At 41.3% G+C, this 18,136-nt stretch overlaps 1 protein-coding gene across 1 annotated transcript; it reads right to left on the bottom strand.

The window, feature by feature from the left end:
* Nucleotides 1-9,209: 9,209 nt before the first annotated feature.
* On the bottom strand, nucleotides 9,210-17,848 carry LOC118334574 (Krueppel-like factor 6). Its single transcript, XM_035670517.1, has 4 exons — nucleotides 17,532-17,848; nucleotides 14,628-15,210; nucleotides 13,276-13,399; nucleotides 9,210-12,158 (listed from the first exon to the last, which is right to left on the bottom strand). The coding sequence occupies exons 1-4, from the start codon at nucleotides 17,631-17,633 to the stop codon at nucleotides 12,107-12,109; spliced, it is 861 nt and encodes a 286-aa protein (XP_035526410.1). The 5' UTR covers nucleotides 17,634-17,848; the 3' UTR covers nucleotides 9,210-12,106.
* Nucleotides 17,849-18,136: the final 288 nt, after the last annotated feature.

Here is an 18,136-nt window from a genome sequence, read left to right on the forward strand (position 1 = left end):
GCGAGGCTGTGACTGAGAAGAGATGAAGAGGGAGCGAAGCAACATGGACACCCGTCATCCCCTCTACACTGAGCTGAGGTGGCTCAGACACTTTCCAGCTACAGACTGACCAACCGAGCCTCAAGCGCGTTTTGGAGCTCTTTGTACCATCTGCCATCAGATCCACAACGCCACAGCTCCCAGTTCCCACAGATCCTCGCAGATAAAGACGGTTTAGAATCCTACTACAAATCGCATCAACCTTTGCACATTATATTTAATTTTCCATTAGTATTTAGTTTTAGTTCAAGTTTTAGTTTTAGTTTTAGTCAAGTTTAATTTCTGCTCATTATTTTGACTCCATGTCCTACTTGAAAACAAATAGTAGATATCACTACTATATCATTTAATATTATATATCTTCTATATTAATAATAATAGACATATTTTACGTGAATATTCTTATGTTCTGTTTTTTGCGCTGCTATGCCCTATTGCTGCTTGTGTCAAAATAAATGTTCCTTAGGGATAAATAAAAGGAATTATCTTATCTCTATCTATCCGGCCCACCTTTTGTGTTTAGCAATTAGGAAGCATTGGTTATGGAGTATCAGAATGAGTATTTCAAAATTTTCAAACTTGAGGTTTATGTTTACTAAAATAGGGGAAAATCGTGGATTTATTGCTAGCCCCAAGTGGCCTCCGTGCGACGTATGCTGTTACGTCATACCAAGGGCTGAGGGTAAGTGAACGAGGGGAAGTGGAACTACTAATGAAACGCAGCCACTGTCTCAAGGTCTAGGGCCGCCACAAATGCATGTTTCTGATTGGTTGTCAGCCAGGCTTGATTACCAGCCAGGCAACATGGGTAACTGCCCAGGTGTATCCCTTAGCTTTTAGCAATTTAATTATGTAAATGTGCACCACTTAAGTACAATGAATGTCAACTGAGCATTAGTGTAAGCATTATTATTACCTAAACTCTGTCATGTAATGGGACTCTGTGTCTACATCTTAAATCTAAGTTTATTTTTGATATATATTCCTAAATAAGACTGTGTACGTCCTATATGAGGACACTTTTTCGTGTTCACTGAGTTATTTCTATATCTACTCTTACTGGTTATCTGTCGTGGCCTATGCAAGACAAATCATATTGATTTGAGTTGCTATTATTTTGCAATTATTAACTTTTTAACAATGAGCCCAACTTTACAGGCTTGTAATTGGATTTTGAGAGTGATGTGCTCGTATGGGATTGTGTGCGTTGGTGAATTGGGAGTCGTGACAGTTCACATCTGTCTCTCTCCATCTATCTCTTTCTCACACACTCGCAAACACACACTCCCTCTGTTTCTGTATGTGTCAGAGAATGCAGGGGGTCTACACTGGTGTGTGTTCGTGCAAGGTTAGTGTGTGTCTATGCGTGTACAGAGTACAGAGAAGAGATATTTTTTTGTGTGTATATCCAGGGCACATTGTCTGGACAGGGAAAATGAGAATGGATGGGATTGTAATTACTGAATGGAGATATCCACACAGTGTGAAATTAGAAAAGGCTGGGCAAAAACCTCCCACGGGCACAGCCGGTAAAGAGAGAGTAGTTGTCATGGTGATAGGTGAATTCAAACAGGGCTTCACAAACCTTCAGGGAAAGAGGTGTGAGTGTGTGTGAGCAAGTTTTTTCTTTATGTGTGTGTGTGGGGTAGTTTGGGGTGTGTTTATGGATTTTTTGTGAAAGAGGAGAGAAAAGTTGCTGTGACCTTGATGAAGACTCACAGGGTGTTGTGTTTTCAATTTTTCTATATTCAGACTTGCAGTGACTCTCACCTGAGCTCAGAGTGGAGGAGTTAAAGGCCCCAAAGGTGTCGTTTCAACAGGGGATGGGGTGTACATGGCCCCCACTTCCGTCAAACTCACTTTTGTCCCCTAACTTTTACAGTTTTATAGCTGGATTGACTCACTGAGCTCTGACTTGATGAAAATGCACAAAAACTCATGTGCGTCGCCTTCCATTGGCAATATTTGCCAATTTTTTGGCTCTCAGGCAGCATAAAGGCTGCCCTGAGCATCTGATTGGTGGAGCTCTTTGCTGCCACATGCAGCCTGGCAGGAAGTCCAGCAAGTTTCTTTTTTAAATAAATAAATGAATTAATTAAAATTTTAAATTAACAGGTGATAATCTGCACTTTTCTTATTGTCTTTAACACCAGAACTTAACATCAAACAAAGGCAGCAAAGGACAGCACTCTAGATACATGATTTTTAATGACTAAAACTTAACTATGCTACCAGCAGGGCTCTAATAGGTGGCAATGCTTTTACTTTGTTGTCTCTTGTTGAAGGTTGAAGAGTGATTTATTGTGTCACTTCTGAGAAAAAAAGTTGTGGTGCTGAAACTAATACAATACAATGCTATAGTGACTGTTACGTTGAATAAACTGAAAGAACTGATTGTCTTGCTCAAAGAGACTCAAGGTTACTTTAAGGACACTACAGCACCCTGCTGCCAAATGGAGTCCGAGCAACTGCTCTGGCTTCAGGGACACACTCTGTTGCCAAAATACTACTGCATGTACACTGTTTAAAAGAAAAATGCTATTTTCAGTTCATCGCCCCATTCTTAAAACATTTACATGTTTGTGTCCTCAGGGGTTTTCATATTCTGTAGGCAAAGAATAGCTCCCAGTCGTTTTTTCTTCACAAATTAACTTCCTGGCAAACGTATTTTGGCAGTATTACATTTTTCAAGAGGTGAATGTCTTTTTTGGAGAAAAGCTAAATACCCGTTTTTTATTTAGAAAACCATAAGTACGCTGCCAAAATTAAAGTTAAAGAAACGTATACATCGTTTTAATAAAACTGGGATTTCAATTTCTTAGTTGAGAGCAATATAATGTGCCTTCTGATAAAAGGAGGTTTTCTTTTTTTAAAGCTAGATCTCTCATATCGGAACATTTTCAGTGTCAACTCGTGATTCATTTTGTTTGCAGTCAAACGTGTTGCGTTTGTTGTTGGTTGGTGTTCAATGTGATGAATACTGTTGGTGTTGACAAAATGAATGTCAACAAGGTCCCTTTGTCACTGAAGAATATACTTCACTACAGCAAGGATCACAACCTGTGGAATATGATAATTTGACAGACAGCTGCATGAAATAGTAGATTGCCTTTGGAGTGTATACCCATCTTTATCATTGTGTAAACCTGTTACTCTCTGGCATGGATCATTTGAGGTTTATCTGTTTTTGTTATCATTCAGACACACTGTGGCTCTTTTGTAAAGGGAATCTCAACGTTGACCAAAATGTCCAGTTCCAAAAATAGATTCTAGAGAATGTAGTTTGTAGACTAACTTGAAATATGAAGATTTTGTACTGTACACATAGCATTAAAAACCTGTTGCAGTATTTGCCAACACTACTGTTCCTGTGTGACTGATCATTCAAGAGGTTAGTGTGTAGTACAGTTTACTTTTATCATATTGGTTACAAAATACAGGCCACTGTAACAAATTGGAAAAACTACTTTGTGAAGTTGTTAGCAAGCAACAAGCTAAACAACAGTTTAAAAAGCTGCTGCTTCAAAGTCAGTTGTTCATAACTACTGCAAATGTTCAGCAATTTAAAATAGCAGATTATCATAGAATAGCCAGAGCTTTGGTGTGTTTGAATAAATAAATGCAGAAAAGTAAAGATAAAAGTAGGTTAAAGGGAAAATAGAATTTCCTGTGCCAGTAGACTACTGTACTTGTTAGCATGAACAATTTACCAATTATTAAAGAAATACAGTTTTCACTTCACTACTCACAAACTCCCCAACCATAGCCAGCCAGTGGGTTCGAACCAAGAAAGTAAAGCTAAAGAAAATAAAGAAAGTAATGCTACTCGTCTTTCTTAATACCAACGGTGACAGACTTCCCCACTGTTGACAGAAGCATCATGGCAGGATAGAAATAGAGATAGACTTGGTTCACTGACAAGCTAGAATTCTTTGTATGTGGCCGTGACAGTATCTTGGAGAAGATTTCAGCGTGGGGAGCACTGAAAACATTGGCAGTGAGCCACCGATGGCTGCATTACATAACCAGAAGCTGGAGACAGGGAGGGAATATAGATTCCTTTGTCAAAGTTCAAAGTGCGCTGTGAAAAGATAATGGCCTCCTTTTATCAGTACGCCATAGTAATGAGCTTGTTCATCACCTAAGGGAGGAGAGAGTAGGGGAAGGGGAAAATGAGTGGGGGTGTAGAGGGGGAGGAAGGCTGAGGAATGCCCATCCATCAGGCACTGAACCCAGAGTCTGGCCAGAGCCCCAGCCCCCTCAAACGTCCAGACCTCTTCATCACTGTCTGTGTATATATGGGTTGGAAAAGCTATCCATTTCTCAGAACAATGAAGGGAGAATGAACCCCCCCAATGTCACTAAAGAAGGGTTTCATTTCACAAGTCAACCAATATGTATTACATTTCTGATCAATTCATTATTTCTGTTGATGCCAAAAGGAGAAATTAGTCTTTTTTTTACCCATCCACAGGCAAGAAGTGACATAGTGACAGTTTGCCATTAAATAGATTGTATAAACCATCTAACGTTGACACCAGACACCATAGTCTCTTTCCCGTTTCCCATCAACAGTCAATGGCAGTTTTTGTGACTAAAACTTTAAATGCAATTTTATTTCCTACAAAGGAAAATTAATCTAGTCGCCAAGTAGAATATAAAATAGGGACATACAGAATGGGAAGCACACATCCAAAAAAGCTTTAACAGGTACTGGATCAAACACCTACAGAATCATAAAACTCATAATAAAACATAAAACCTTATTACGTTGTACGTATGTAAACACATTCATAAAATGGCCACATAAAAGTAAAAATCTTAACATAAAACCTGGTGTACATCACATTCCAAGAAACAATGGTTTGTTTAACCTTCAACAAGTAGTTTTAGGATGGCAGATATAATATGCTTATATGAGTAATAATATATAAGTCACTAAAAACTGGGGCTGTTCCGATACCAATACCAGTATGAGCATCATACTAGCATTTTAAGCTGTATTGGTCATCGGCGAATGTGAGTCTATGCACTGATCCAATATCACATCATTTATTAGCCTTGAAATGAGACCCTGCTACTTCCCATCAGCACCCTGTTTGCCTTTTTTTCCAGGATGGCAGGTCATAACCTGCTCTACACTGACTCTGATTGGCTTACCTTGACATTCTTACCCTAACCCTAACCAGTGTCACTCCTCTTTTATAAACCTAACCAATCCAAATCAATGAAGGCAACTAGTACCAGCCGATCAGAGTCAGAGTAGGGCAGGGTCATGTGCCACTGGGCTCTCGTAGCTACTGTGTTAGAATGGCGAGAGGAGTTGATTTCCAGCAGTGTAACATTAGCCAGAGCTTGCTAAATGTCAGCAATTTGACTGACTGTCAAACTAGATAACAATAGAAAGTTCTATGGCATTCGTTTGTATGTATTTGTTTGTGCTTTACAAAGGGTTTATCTTGAGCCAGGCTATACCACAATGATAGCAATCAGACAGGGTTAGTAGGATACAGTATTGTATTGATATTCAGTATCAGTTGATACGCAAAGTTCAGGTATCAGAATCAGTATCGGGGAGAAAAAAACACCAGATGAACGGTTACAAAGTTGAAGCTTTAGCTGCTCTGTTTGTACAGAACTGGATCATGTTGAATTCGGCCCATTCCTGTAAGACGCTGTCAGGCAAATGCTTGCTGGGCAGAAACACAGCACAGCATCCCTTTCCTGTCCAGGTAGCATGTCTGGAAGTAGATACTTAGACACTTAAGCAGAATGGATGTTCTCTGGGAGCAAATACAATCAGAACTAGATATATAGTTATATTTACTTATAATCTTAAAGGTTAAACTATTCATTCATCAAGTCACTGACAGAACATCAGCTAATTACTCAAATGTAAATGGAGCATTATAAACCACTGGAGACCAACAAAACGTGCAATATGTCGTATTGGTGAATCTGTAAAATGTTCAGCTCTCAGTCTCAGCTTTTTGTGGCTGGATATGAATGAAAACCTGCTGGAAGGTTCCCAGGTGACAAAGACTTGACGGACTACCATCTTGATGTGGGGTCGCTGACCTCCACTTTCCTTCTGGTTTAACAAGCTACCCCCACCAGTGCTACAGGACATACGAGCTCTGAGGAGGGGGAGGAGTGTGTGTGTCTATGTGTGTGTATATACATATGTGCATCTGGTGAAACCTGGCTCTGGGGTGGATCTTGTTCTCCTGGTCGACCTTGAATGTCCTCATTCATTTCACTGATAGCTCTGAATAGGAATACATGCTCTGAATACACTTTGCTAAAGCTTCGATTCAAATGAGAAGAGCAAAGCCTTCACCCTGCCAAGGTTGGGGCTTTGAGTCCCCCTGCCCGCTGCCCCGGGATAACTGTATTACTACGATACAGGTGCTTTAAAATGGTATAGATAAATGAAAACATTTCTACCAAAGCCAGGGTGTCAAGGGTACAGTTGCACAAAATCCTACTCTGAAATGAATATATTTACACCCTGAAATAAATGTGTCCTTGAATTACTACTAATTCCCTCAGTTTAGACTGATAGAGGGACTGGAGTTTAGTTATTGTGGCAGTAGGATCTGGGGTTACAGGTTGTTTTGACTAGTTTGGTCAGTCAGATCCATAGGATACTGAGCTCATTGGTTTTTTTTTTTTTGGAATGTGAGGGTTAAAATGACCTAGGGAAGAGTTGCATTATATTAATAATAACAAATATCTTTAAATTAGATGGTTTATAGGTGAAAACAAAACAAGTTTAATATAATAAAACTATTTAAATATTTAAGTATTTCTATTTCTTCACCAGAATGGCATCTCTAGCAGTGTGTAAAGTGGTTTAAATAGAATATAATGCTTTTTGGGGTTCAAATAATTAATGTGTGTAAACAAATGATCACAATGTCAGCTCTGATACCTGCCAGGCTTTGCAGATATTGTGCATTGCATGCACTCCGTCTGCACTCTGCCTCTAGCTGTGACCACAACTATTAGTCTGATGGTTCTTAAAATAAAAATATAAGGTCTAGAAATACTCTATTGAGTGTTGAAAGGTACATCTAAAAAAAGTATATCTTGACAAAGCTACCTACTACAACAACTCTGGTGTAACTATCCCTCACTAAACATTAACAAGTAATAAAGATAAGAAAGTGGGATGGGGAGTATTTCTTCACTCACACTTGTCATATATCCTTCCCAAAAAGCACCCATATACAGGTTCTCTGTAGGAAAAGGGATCCACTTTTACCACTAAATTGTCCAAACCAGAGTACCATGCTTGTGTCTAATTGTGCTCACAGTGGGAGGCCTAATAGCTTTGGAGGAAAAAAATACGACCAGTTTTAGTCTGTCACGGTCATGCACATTTAATTGATAGAAATGTTATTGTGTCCACAAAATAATTGACAGTGTGGCAAGGCAAATTGAGAATTATCCAATACTTGGAAACACCAGCTAACCCCAAATTATTGCAGGGTATATGAGATCCATCGAAAGACAGCATAATAAGTTTAGTTTTAGAGCAAGTGCAGTCATTGCTGGAAGACTTCTTGTTACTAGGAAGTTTACTCAGGGAATGACATGGTTTCTATCCACAGTCAGATTGAAGAAATATGACTGGTCTGTATCATTTTTTTGTAGTCTTCCTTATAACCTTCCTTTACATGTTTATTTTATTATATTGCACAGTTTTTAGCTCTGGTAATTTGAATTAAAATACCAATAAATGTATCTTTGAAAAGAAAAGAAAAACTCTTGGGAGTGCTTCAATTATTAAGGGGCTTTGGGGCACGGAGCGTGGCTGACTCGCTAGCGCAGTGTTAAAGCTGAGGCACTTTGTGCTTGCAATCGGAGATGAAGAGGCTATTTGTCTGTGTAGTGTGCAGAGCTCTTATCAGGGATTTGTTTGCGGCACAACTTCATTTGCATAAATTTCTTGGAGAGTAAGATGAAAACTCAGCACTCTTGGCTGGAGCAGGGGGAACAGATTGTCCTCACTGTGCACATTCCACCAACCAGCTCACATCGTTGCTCTCAAGTCGAACTTGGGGTGAGCTTTCCATCTCATCACCCTGATTGTGAATATATATCTGTAAGAATAAACAGAATATTCTCATTTTCATTTTATGTGCCTTAAGTATCCCAGCTGCTTTTAAAGGGAGTATTGGATCATGAGATGACTGCATTTGAAGGATAATTTCAGTTTATTACAACTTGGGTCTTATTTTCTCAGCTTTGGCTATCATTTTTATCGGTCAGGGTAACACTTTAATCAGCAAATGAACTACTGAGATCTGGGAACACTGTGAAATAACAACTACAGTAAGTATGATGGGTCAGAGAGGATGAGCTCCAAGCTGTGACGGACAGTTTGTCTTTGTTTTCTCTTTCAAAAAGGTTTGTGTAATCTGGGATTTGTCTGAAACCTGTGTGATCTGACTGCTTGTGTTTCTGCCCCCACTGGATTTCTCCTTAGTGTTGTTGCAATGTTCCCATTGTAGCAATTAAAGGATAAGTCTGGTGGTATTCTTTACTTTTCACATCATCAACAAATCTCATGAAAAGACCAAAACAACAATGAATGTTCCTACAAACAAGTCTGTGTATCCAATCTTGTTCTTACAACTTCATCCAATGTACCATAGATCTCTATGTCCAAAAACTATTCCAAACACAACAGTGAGCCACACTGTTGTACTGGGTGTTCCTTCATTGCTATGAACACACACATTGTTGTTTATTTTTACTCCGTCCCGCTGCCCCAAATACTAACCAGAGCACCAAATGTGGATCAATTCACCACTGAAAATAGTCCCCAACTAATGCACAGTTTACTCCTGTTTGAGTAATGTTAACTAAAAACTAAAGTGACCAGCTCACTTTGGAACTTACTGAGCCTTTTTAAAAAGATCATCTATATATTTTCAACTTTTCTGAGAAGGAATCGGTGGGTTTGAGGCTGAGAGCCACAGACAGGTGTAAGGAAGTTGGAAAGTACTAAGAGACTGACTAAGATATTGTGATATTGAAAGGGGGGTAACAGAGATAATTTCTCCTTTGGGAATCTACTGAGTATCCCATAAACAGAGACTTCCTTGTCAACTGTGTCCTGGGAGGGCTGCAGGAGAAAGAAAACAAAAAACACATATAGATCCAATAAATTCTTTTTATCGATTTTCCAATAAAAAATACATTCATACAGAAACTATTTTACAAAACAATTCCAAATGAAAAAATCTTGTTATGCCATAAAACAAACAAAAATAGAGCCTCATATTTTATCTCCATGTTTATCCAATAAAGATTCTCTAGCTAAAGATAGGGTGTCTTCGGAGGTCTTTGAGAAGTTAAGAAAAAAATCACATGGCAAATAAAAAACTCAATACTTAATGGACACCAGAATGCAAAATTATGACAATTCAAGTGTCCAGAACAATTCACGTCTGAAAAGTAGTTTTTTTCGTTGTTGTTTTCTTAAAAGATGATAGGCCACATGTGTATACGCAATTGATGCCTTTTTAAACATACATTTGCTCTACATTTCTCCAATCAAATCATAAACAAAGATGTTACAGAAGCATATGAACAAGAATGGAGTGTGTCTATTTTACAATAATTCTTCAGCCTCTTGTCTTTATTGGTTAATCTTTAGAAACAACACACTGCACTTGTTTTTGGTCCCATACCCTTTCAAAATAGAAGCTTCCTTACAAAATTCTCTTAGTTTACAATGTACACATCTTTGCATTTTTGACATTTCTCAGTGTATGGACTTTCTTTAACGTTGACCAGGTTCACCTGTACAGGTGTTGAGTTACAACAAGTTTTATGACCACTTAAACCAGCCATATCCTGAAAGCAGACAAGTTCTTTTTCAACACTTCCATATGTCTTACTTTTCAACAAAACATATATCCAGTAAAAAAAACAGTGGCTCCCACATGTTTTCTAGAAATAGGGAAAATTGTGATGGAGTCTATCCAATTGTGAAACTGAAGGGATTTCTATAAACTTGAAAGATCAGAGAATTTTGTCAACCCACGGAGGAGTGCGTTGAAGTCATGTACAGTAACTTAAGTTAAAACATGCATATAGTGAAGTTGGTACAGACATACATCTGGTCCTGGTCTCATCTCAGTTCACCTGCAGATGCAGACAGATACCTCTAGACCTGCAGCACAGCTCAGCTGAACTGGTGAGACCGGTTTTTGGTACCGTTTAGTCAGATCACAGGTTATTTAAACCAGGTCTGAGTAAAGATACTGACTCACCCTGAGGGCAAGACTTACCAAAACATACAACAAAACAGACTCATTGTTGAGAATGTCGTCATTATTCTAAAGGACACATCCTTTTCTTTAAAGACTGTAAGCTTTTGACATGTCTGCAGACATAAATGGCCCGTACAGCATACTGTAAATGGTTTCTTTGTAGTAAATTCTTATTTGTCACAGCCTTGGTGGCTGACCATGCCACATTTCATGAGAACATTATTTCCTAGAGTCTGTACCTTTGACAGCAAGTTACAGTCGATCTGAAGTGCATCTACACCACTTTATACTACATAGTAGTAAATCTTTACAAAACTGAATTGCTTTTCCAAGTGCTCCACAATTCTGTCTCAGACCAATTATTTTGGCGTGATTTTGGGGAATATGATTTAGTTTTGATAAGGTTATGATAACATTGAACAGATAATGCACAGAGATGTAAAAATGGCAGTCATTATGAAGCTGATATATAGTTCTTTTTTATTTTTAAGGAGTTTAGAGGAGTCTGTCGCGAGACAAAAGGGCAAAGGTGCGACTGTATGGATCAGAGCCTTTATAAAGCAATTCACTAATGGCCTAGTGCATTCGCAACCCCGGTTTGGTGTGTGTGTGTGTGTGTGTGTGTGTGTGTGTGAGAGAGAGAGATCTATTTAACAGGACAAGGCCACTTACATAAGGCATCAGTAAGGTCAACAGTGCATTTACAGATAGAACAAAAGAAGAGCAAGTGAAGAAAAAGGAACAAAAATCCCATGATCAAGACAGTTGCCAAGCAATAGTGGTATCCCCAACTTATTAAGAAAAAAAAAATAAAGACTGCCTTATGTGTTTTGTACAATACTATGATATTGAGTAATATGAAGGTAGCTGCTCTTGAATGGAATTTTGTTGTCCTATAAGCAAACAGGTGAGCAACTCATCCCCAGATCCCATGCAACTTGTGTTATAATGGCAATAACTGTTTGTGTATAACCGTTGTTTTTTTTTTTTCTTTTTCTTTTTAGATACAGAGCTTACACAATGGACAACAAAATGAGCTTTATAGCGTGTATGTTTTGAGACAGGCTACATAATACATTGCACATTTAATAGCTGCACTAAACAAAACGACCTCCCATGTTTGAATAGGGAGCTGTAGTTTCACCTCCGGACAGAAAGGGGGCGCTCTATAGCAAATCAGCTCCACCAAACAACCCTTTACTCCCCTCCACAGCCAACAGACTCAAACTGCACAGACAGAACCCTTGCATTCATTCTAAGTGAGACCAAAAAACCTCCCTCACACAACGTCACCCCCTCTGTGTCATTCACTCGCAGTTCCACAATGCAAGCTCCATCCGCTCCATAAAGCCAGCACAGGCATCCAGTCGCAGGCACTCACAGTCCTCATGCGCACAGGCAAACATACTGTCATTGGAGGAACGGCACCCCTGCAGGAGTCCCATAATCCTCCAGGAAAAAAGCGTCGAACACCATACAGAAGAGTCTCTTCCCGTCTTCTCCAGTCCAGATTTTTCCCCTTCTCTAACATTTCTTCAAGTCTCTCCCCGCCCTCCCATTCCTCCATAAAAGCCTTTCAAGAGCAATCTCCACAGCGAGGTGTTGGAGGCACTAAGTATGGTGCAAATAATAGCCTGCATTGCTTCATCTTTTTCCACTGACTGGAACACGGCGGTGTCCATGTTAACGCTCCCAGGACACACCGGCCTCGCTGATCCCCCACAGGTCAGGACAATCAACCAGATTCATCCCTCAGAGCTCTCAACACAGAGGCCATCTTAGATGTGCCTCTTCATGTGCAGCGCCAGGTGGTCAGAACGGGAGAAACACCTGAGGAGGGAAAATAGAGAGAAGATTTAGCTGTTGGGTTTAAGAATGGTTTCATATAACTGCTGTTTTCTTATATCCACATATATACTATTCACATTTGCTGTTCAAAACGCTATTTGTCTGATTTATCTGTGTACAAAATAAAGTTATTATAACTTTAGCTGTGTGTTGGAAGAATGGAAAATGTTTTTGTTTATTTGTTCAGCCCTATTCCTTGTAATCACAACAAAGAACTGGAATTAGGCCTAATTGAGCTGCTTCTGATATATTACATAATTGAAGCAGCTTATTAAGAAGTGAACCCAGTTAAGCAAACTTTTTTCTTTTTTCATTATCACAATAAAAATATAAATACTGTTGAAATTGTATTTATTTACATAAAACTGGTGGCTTTGCAGCCATTTTGCCATCTGTTTGTTGGCACTTTGGTAGTTCTTTTTGCCCAATCGATATAATAGCTGTCAGACATTTCTGATATCTCAGACAAGTAGGTTGACCTGAGCTTAACTGTCTTTTCTTCTCTTTGGCTGTATGATATGACATTAATGTGGTAGGTTGAGGGGAAAAGCCCATGCTTCACCCTCATCCAGTTCCCTGTCATTACAAGGACCAAATGGGGGACCATAAAGCTACAATGGCTCATTGAGATGTCGCCCAGTCTCACTCCCTACGCTTCTCATCAAATCACCTCCTTGGCTTCTACTCATCACCCATCTACATTCGAATGTTTGTTCATCTCTCTTTTCATCCAACCCCTTGACCTCGACCCCATTTGATCAGTCCATCCTTGACCCTCATTCATCCCCCCACCTGAAGTGTCATTTGGATAAACTCATTTGCATAAGTACATGGTGGGCTTTGTAAGTGAATGAGTGCTTAGCACCAAAGGTAAAGGGAAGGGGATTGCAGCTTTACTATGGTGTTTGGGAGTTAATATTGTGAAAGGCCTTTGAAAGATGCATGAAATCAAACAATGATTCACAGCACAATATTATTTTTGCCTCTTAAAAACTCTTGCTTGGCTGCTTGCACTGTTGACATTCTGACTTTTTCCATTTCTGTACCAATTGAAGGTCACCCAGGTCATGTGTCAGCTATCATGAACGTTGAGTCTCACCTGTCGCAGTGACTGCATTTGAATGGCTTTGCTCCAGTGTGCTTCCTAAAGTGTCTGGTGAGCTCATCGCTTCGTGCAAAGCGCCACTCGCAGCCCTCCCATGAACACCTGTAGGGTTTCTCACCTGCAAATAAAAGGGAAAAAAAGAGTCAACATTTAAGGAAGTGCATTCTTTGTAAAAAAGTGTAAATCCTTAGAAAAAGACACTAGTGTTGAAAGACTGCTAAGCCATTGTTTGTGCTTAACAAACTGGTTTCTGCAGGTTTTGTGAAGAGTTAACCCATCAATACTTCTAAAATAACTAGCAGCCAGTCTAAAGACATGCTAGGATTTTGTCAAATAGACCTTTCTTATCCACTGAATCTTATCCCTTTAATTATTTGCCGTCTGCCACATTAGTAGTAATTTTCAGCCATCAATCAAACGTCTGTTATAATATTCTGACATTTTGAAATTCAACTTCTCAAATATGCAGCCAATATTTACAGATCTTACTTATCCGAGAGGTTTTACAATGCTGATTTCAGAGAAAATATGATCCTGCACAAGTAGGTGCTAAGCAGATTGGGCTGACTACTGTAAGTTGAGGAGAAAAACAACCTCGTGCCTTGCGGGTCTTGAGAGCTGTGGTATGCAGCTTTAAGGAGCTGCTCGAGTAGACGGCTTATGTAATGGGGGAGAGCTGCAGGAAAAAATAGAGACTGTTCCTAATGGTCCTAAAGGCCATTAACCATGAAGGAGGATGCTAGGAATGTGACTTCCTCTGCTAATGGGAGGCACAGCCTGGCAGAGGTCAAAGGTGACAAAGGAAACTGCTCACATTTGAACCCCCGGACCAAACACCGCAAATGTCAGATTCCCATAATTTCTTTTGGACTTTGAATGCAAACCAGAGACTCTGAGTCTTTTCCCATGGTGAAATCTGAGAACTGTTGATTTGTTTTCAGGATCCACATCCTCTGGGTGCTGCTCGGCCACAAAAGAGCATCCCTCCCCCTCCTCCTCCCGTCTCTCGCTCTATGTCTCCCTTCCCCCCTGCATGAAGTCACGTTCCTCTGTGTGAATTAGGTCACAGTTGAGGGCATTCCTCCTGCCAAACTATTCAAAGTATGTGGGAGTTTTTTGCAGCACTTTGAGCAGCAAATCAACACCCGGGTTTATTTTAATCGCACTTTCGAGAGGTTTTCACTCCTCAGATGAGGTGATTTAGTGTTGCTTTGGAAAATATGGTTTAAAAACATGATGTCATTACCTGTTAGGGCTGTGTCACCCCCGCCCCCTCCATCAGCCCATTCACACTCATGACATTTGCATGGCAGTGATAAAAACATCTCGCTCTCAAGCATCTTTACCTGTGTGCGTGCGCTGGTGTGCTTTGAGGTGAGAGCTCTTGGTGTACACCTTCCTGCATCCATTGAAGTGACACCTGTGCACCCGCCTCCTGCCGTCAGGTGACGCCTCCCCGCTGGTCAGCCCAGACCTCTCCAGCGTCCTCTCCATGCCCCCAGTCCTTATTTTCCCAGGTGAGTGCAGAACAGTCTGTATCCCACTCCACACCTGGGTGACAGAGCCCTCCTTGCCCAGCTCAGGTGAGGATGGCGGCGTGCTGATGATGGCGGAGCCCAGGTCTTCGCCACCGTCTCCCAGAATGTCAGTCAAAGAACCGGAGGAGAAGTCGAGGGTAGGGGAGAGCTCCTCTGAGCTGTCCGAGGCCTCGCTGCTGGCATCGGAGTTGAAGCCGCCGGCGTCGAGGTGCTGGCTGTCCTGATTGTCTTCCTCCTCCTTGATGTGGGGGATCTTTGGGTCGGGCTCGCTTGACTTGTCCCCGCAGGCGAGCATCAGCTTGCTCCACAGGTCCTCCTGACTCTCAAATTTGAGGTCGGTGGCTGAGACGTAGGGCTCGCTCTGGAGGTATCTCTCCAGCTCGAGGCATGTCTGTGTGGAGGGAAGACAAGATAGCAGTGAGTTCACGGGTGCACAGCCTGAGGCCTGTAACACAACGCCTCTCTTAAACTGGAAAAACCCCAAAACACCCAAAAACTCGATTTCTTTTCAAGGGAAACACAAACTCTGGCGTTTGTATATACACTGTGTTTATTCTTAGCAGCAGCAGCAGCAGGAGGGGGAAATGCTGTGACACTGTAACACCACTGGCCCTGCTTCCGTCCTGCCTGCAGGAACGAGGCAAGACACAATGTCCTATGCAGAGGATAGTCAAGTACGTTCTAAGGGTGCCCTCTGAGGCCATATCAGGGAAGATTACAAGCACCACATTTCCTTCTTGCATGCAAGAACAAGGTGCTCTTACCGGCCAACGCTTGCATGGTTGTGTGTGTGAGTGAGTGCGTGTAGGTGCGTATTGGGGTTGGTCATGAAATTTACATATGCTACAGAGCCCCCCATTGGGTTAGGGAAGTGCTTGTAGATCTTTTAAATCTATCAATTATTCAACATAATGTGGATTTAATAATGCATTCGGAGGCATCGCTAGAAATAACATAGCACACCAGGGACCGAGAGGAGGGAGGTCTGGTTCACGGGGGTCCATAAAAAGCCTGCCATGAATACTGCAAGAGCCGCTGTGGATTGTGGGTTTATTTTCTTTGAAAAGGAAGTGAGATAGCACTTCCTCAACCCACTGCAACCAGCGAGTGCAGGCCAATTTACAGACAAACAGCATTACAATAGAACTGAATGGACTTGTGGTATCCCCAGCTCAGGGTTGCAAGATAGTTAACAAGTGAGGTAAGAAGAAGGGGAGAAAAAGCCATAAAAGGACTTTTTCTGGCTTTTCTTAAACCTTTTTAAGAGTTTCACCTCTCCAGGCCTCTAATAATATTATAATGAGGCTTTCTTTCCCCTCTTTGGCTGCACACAGCTCAGATGCATATGCAAAATACAGCATATGTACAGAGCTACATGAGTGGAATACCTCAAAATAAAGTCTGCAGACTAACCTTGATACATTTTATAGAAACACTGAATGAAAATAAAAGTAAAACGACAAGCATCAACAACAATATTATACACATCCTATAGCAACACCATAATGGATTAAATGTCCATTAAGCATGGTGTGGTGTCAGTCAATTACATACTTTAAGTCAGGAACAAATAGAATTTTCTAATTCCTGGTGTAGTAAAAGGCCATGACAACTTATCATAAACACACTTTGTGTCTAAAATGGGAATATTGTGGGACCATCGTAGTAATTTGATAATGAGAGAGAATGCATTCAAGACAAATGTTTCTCGTCAGCAGTGGCGGAAAAATCCCAGGCGAGCTTTAAATGCCTGGGAGGGCGACTTGGCCCGGAGCCCGAAGAGATGTGATAGACGGAGAGATAGAAGAAGACTTCACAGTGTTGCCAATTCAATCAATTTCATTTCCTATCCAGAGCAAGAAGCGACTTTCGCTTCCCCTTTTCCTCTCCTGTATAAAACTCTGATGTATTCTGTCATCCAGGGGGCCGCTTTGTCGAGCCAAATTGGAATAGAAATCAGTCTCTCTCTCTCTCTCTCTCTCTTTCTCTGTCAGTCTGTCACTCTCTCATCTCTGTGTGTGTGTGACAGAGAGCAAGAGCGAGCGAGAGGGACAGAGAGAGAGAGAGAGAGAGAGATAGAGAGAGAGGCGGAGATACGCGCAAAGACGCACGGCTCGCCATTCAGCCGCTAAATCTGCAACACAGCGTGTTTTTATTTGATCACTCCAGCCGATGTGCCTGTACGCGAGTATGAGCCCAAAATATCTACTACAATATTTTCAACAGCAAACCTCATCAGAAAAAAACTCTAAGCGGGCTAAAAGCTAAAAAAACACAGCAAAATTCACCTCAAAATTATCATACGAATATTGTACAGTGCTATTTAAAGACATCAAAATAATACTATAAAGTATGACAAGATACCTAATAAAGTCCCCATTCTGCGCCACATGCACACTAACAGAGCATTTGGAAATACCCCAGGAATATTAAAGAGATCTGTCAATCAGGGAACTCGCATCACTTCCCCTGTGAACGCATGCAAGGCCACTTTTAACAGGGAAATCCATGTTAACAGTTGCACGAAATCAAACCTGGAGTTACATTAACAACTTGGACCTTTGCACGTCCACACGCAGCTGTCACCGAGAAAGCAAGTTTCCCGAAATTACCCACATTCCTCACACTTCCACTACAACACAACGAGCGCACACGAGCACGGGGCGATCTGTCAGGCTGTATGTTTTGGATTGGATGGAGGGAACTCGTTACCTGCTGCCAGTACTCTTCCAGAGACGGTAAAGCTGAAAAGTATCCGGTATCGTGCACAATCTGGAGCTCCTGGAAGATGCTACACATAGGGATGACATCCATTTCACTCCTAAGATGCAGCCACAAGTAGAAGCGAATTCAAGCTTGTGAGAAAAACGAAGCCTGTTGTGTTCAGAGAGAAGCTGGAGTCTGGGCTGTATTTGCATGTATAATAAGTGTGGAGTCGTGCGCTTCCAGTGAAGGGTCTGAGCGTGTGACGCACCGAGAGCGCACAACACCGAACTCTCTAAAAGTCCGTCAGCACACTGTAAACTTCCCCCCCGATTCAAAATTACAGACAAACCCACCCCCATGTGATTACATTACGTTTCGGCCCTTCCACCAATGGGCTCGCAGGAGCGCACCGCCCGCCTACCAGACCACCCCGGGCCAATGCGGAGCCAGAGCCGACTCATCCTGTCAGCCGTGGTTGGCGCGCAGTCCGGAGCGTCTCCGGCTCCCATTGGGCCAGATCGGGGCTATTTTTAGAGCACTATATATCCTCTCGCACCGAAACGAGGAAGTAGAGTGTTCGACTGATTCAAATGTGAGCTTCATCTTCTCCG

Source organism: Morone saxatilis, unplaced genomic scaffold (assembly GCF_004916995.1).
Source record: "Morone saxatilis isolate NCDOM2014 unplaced genomic scaffold, NCSU_SB_2.0 Contig23, whole genome shotgun sequence".
Lineage (NCBI taxonomy): Eukaryota > Metazoa > Chordata > Actinopteri > Moronidae > Morone > Morone saxatilis.

Excerpts from the sequence above, each read along its gene's own strand:
- LOC118334574 (XM_035670517.1), bottom strand. The coding sequence starts at position 17,633 with ATGGATGTCATCCCTATGTGTAGCATCTTCCAGGAGCTCCAGATTGTG. Across the intron at positions 13,400-14,627 it reads ACACCAGCGCACGCACACAG|GTGAGAAACCCTACAGGTGT; the intron begins GTAAAGATGCTT and ends TTTTATTTGCAG. Across the intron at positions 12,159-13,275 it reads AAATGCAGTCACTGCGACAG|GTGTTTCTCCCGTTCTGACC; the intron begins GTGAGACTCAAC and ends TTCCCTCCTCAG.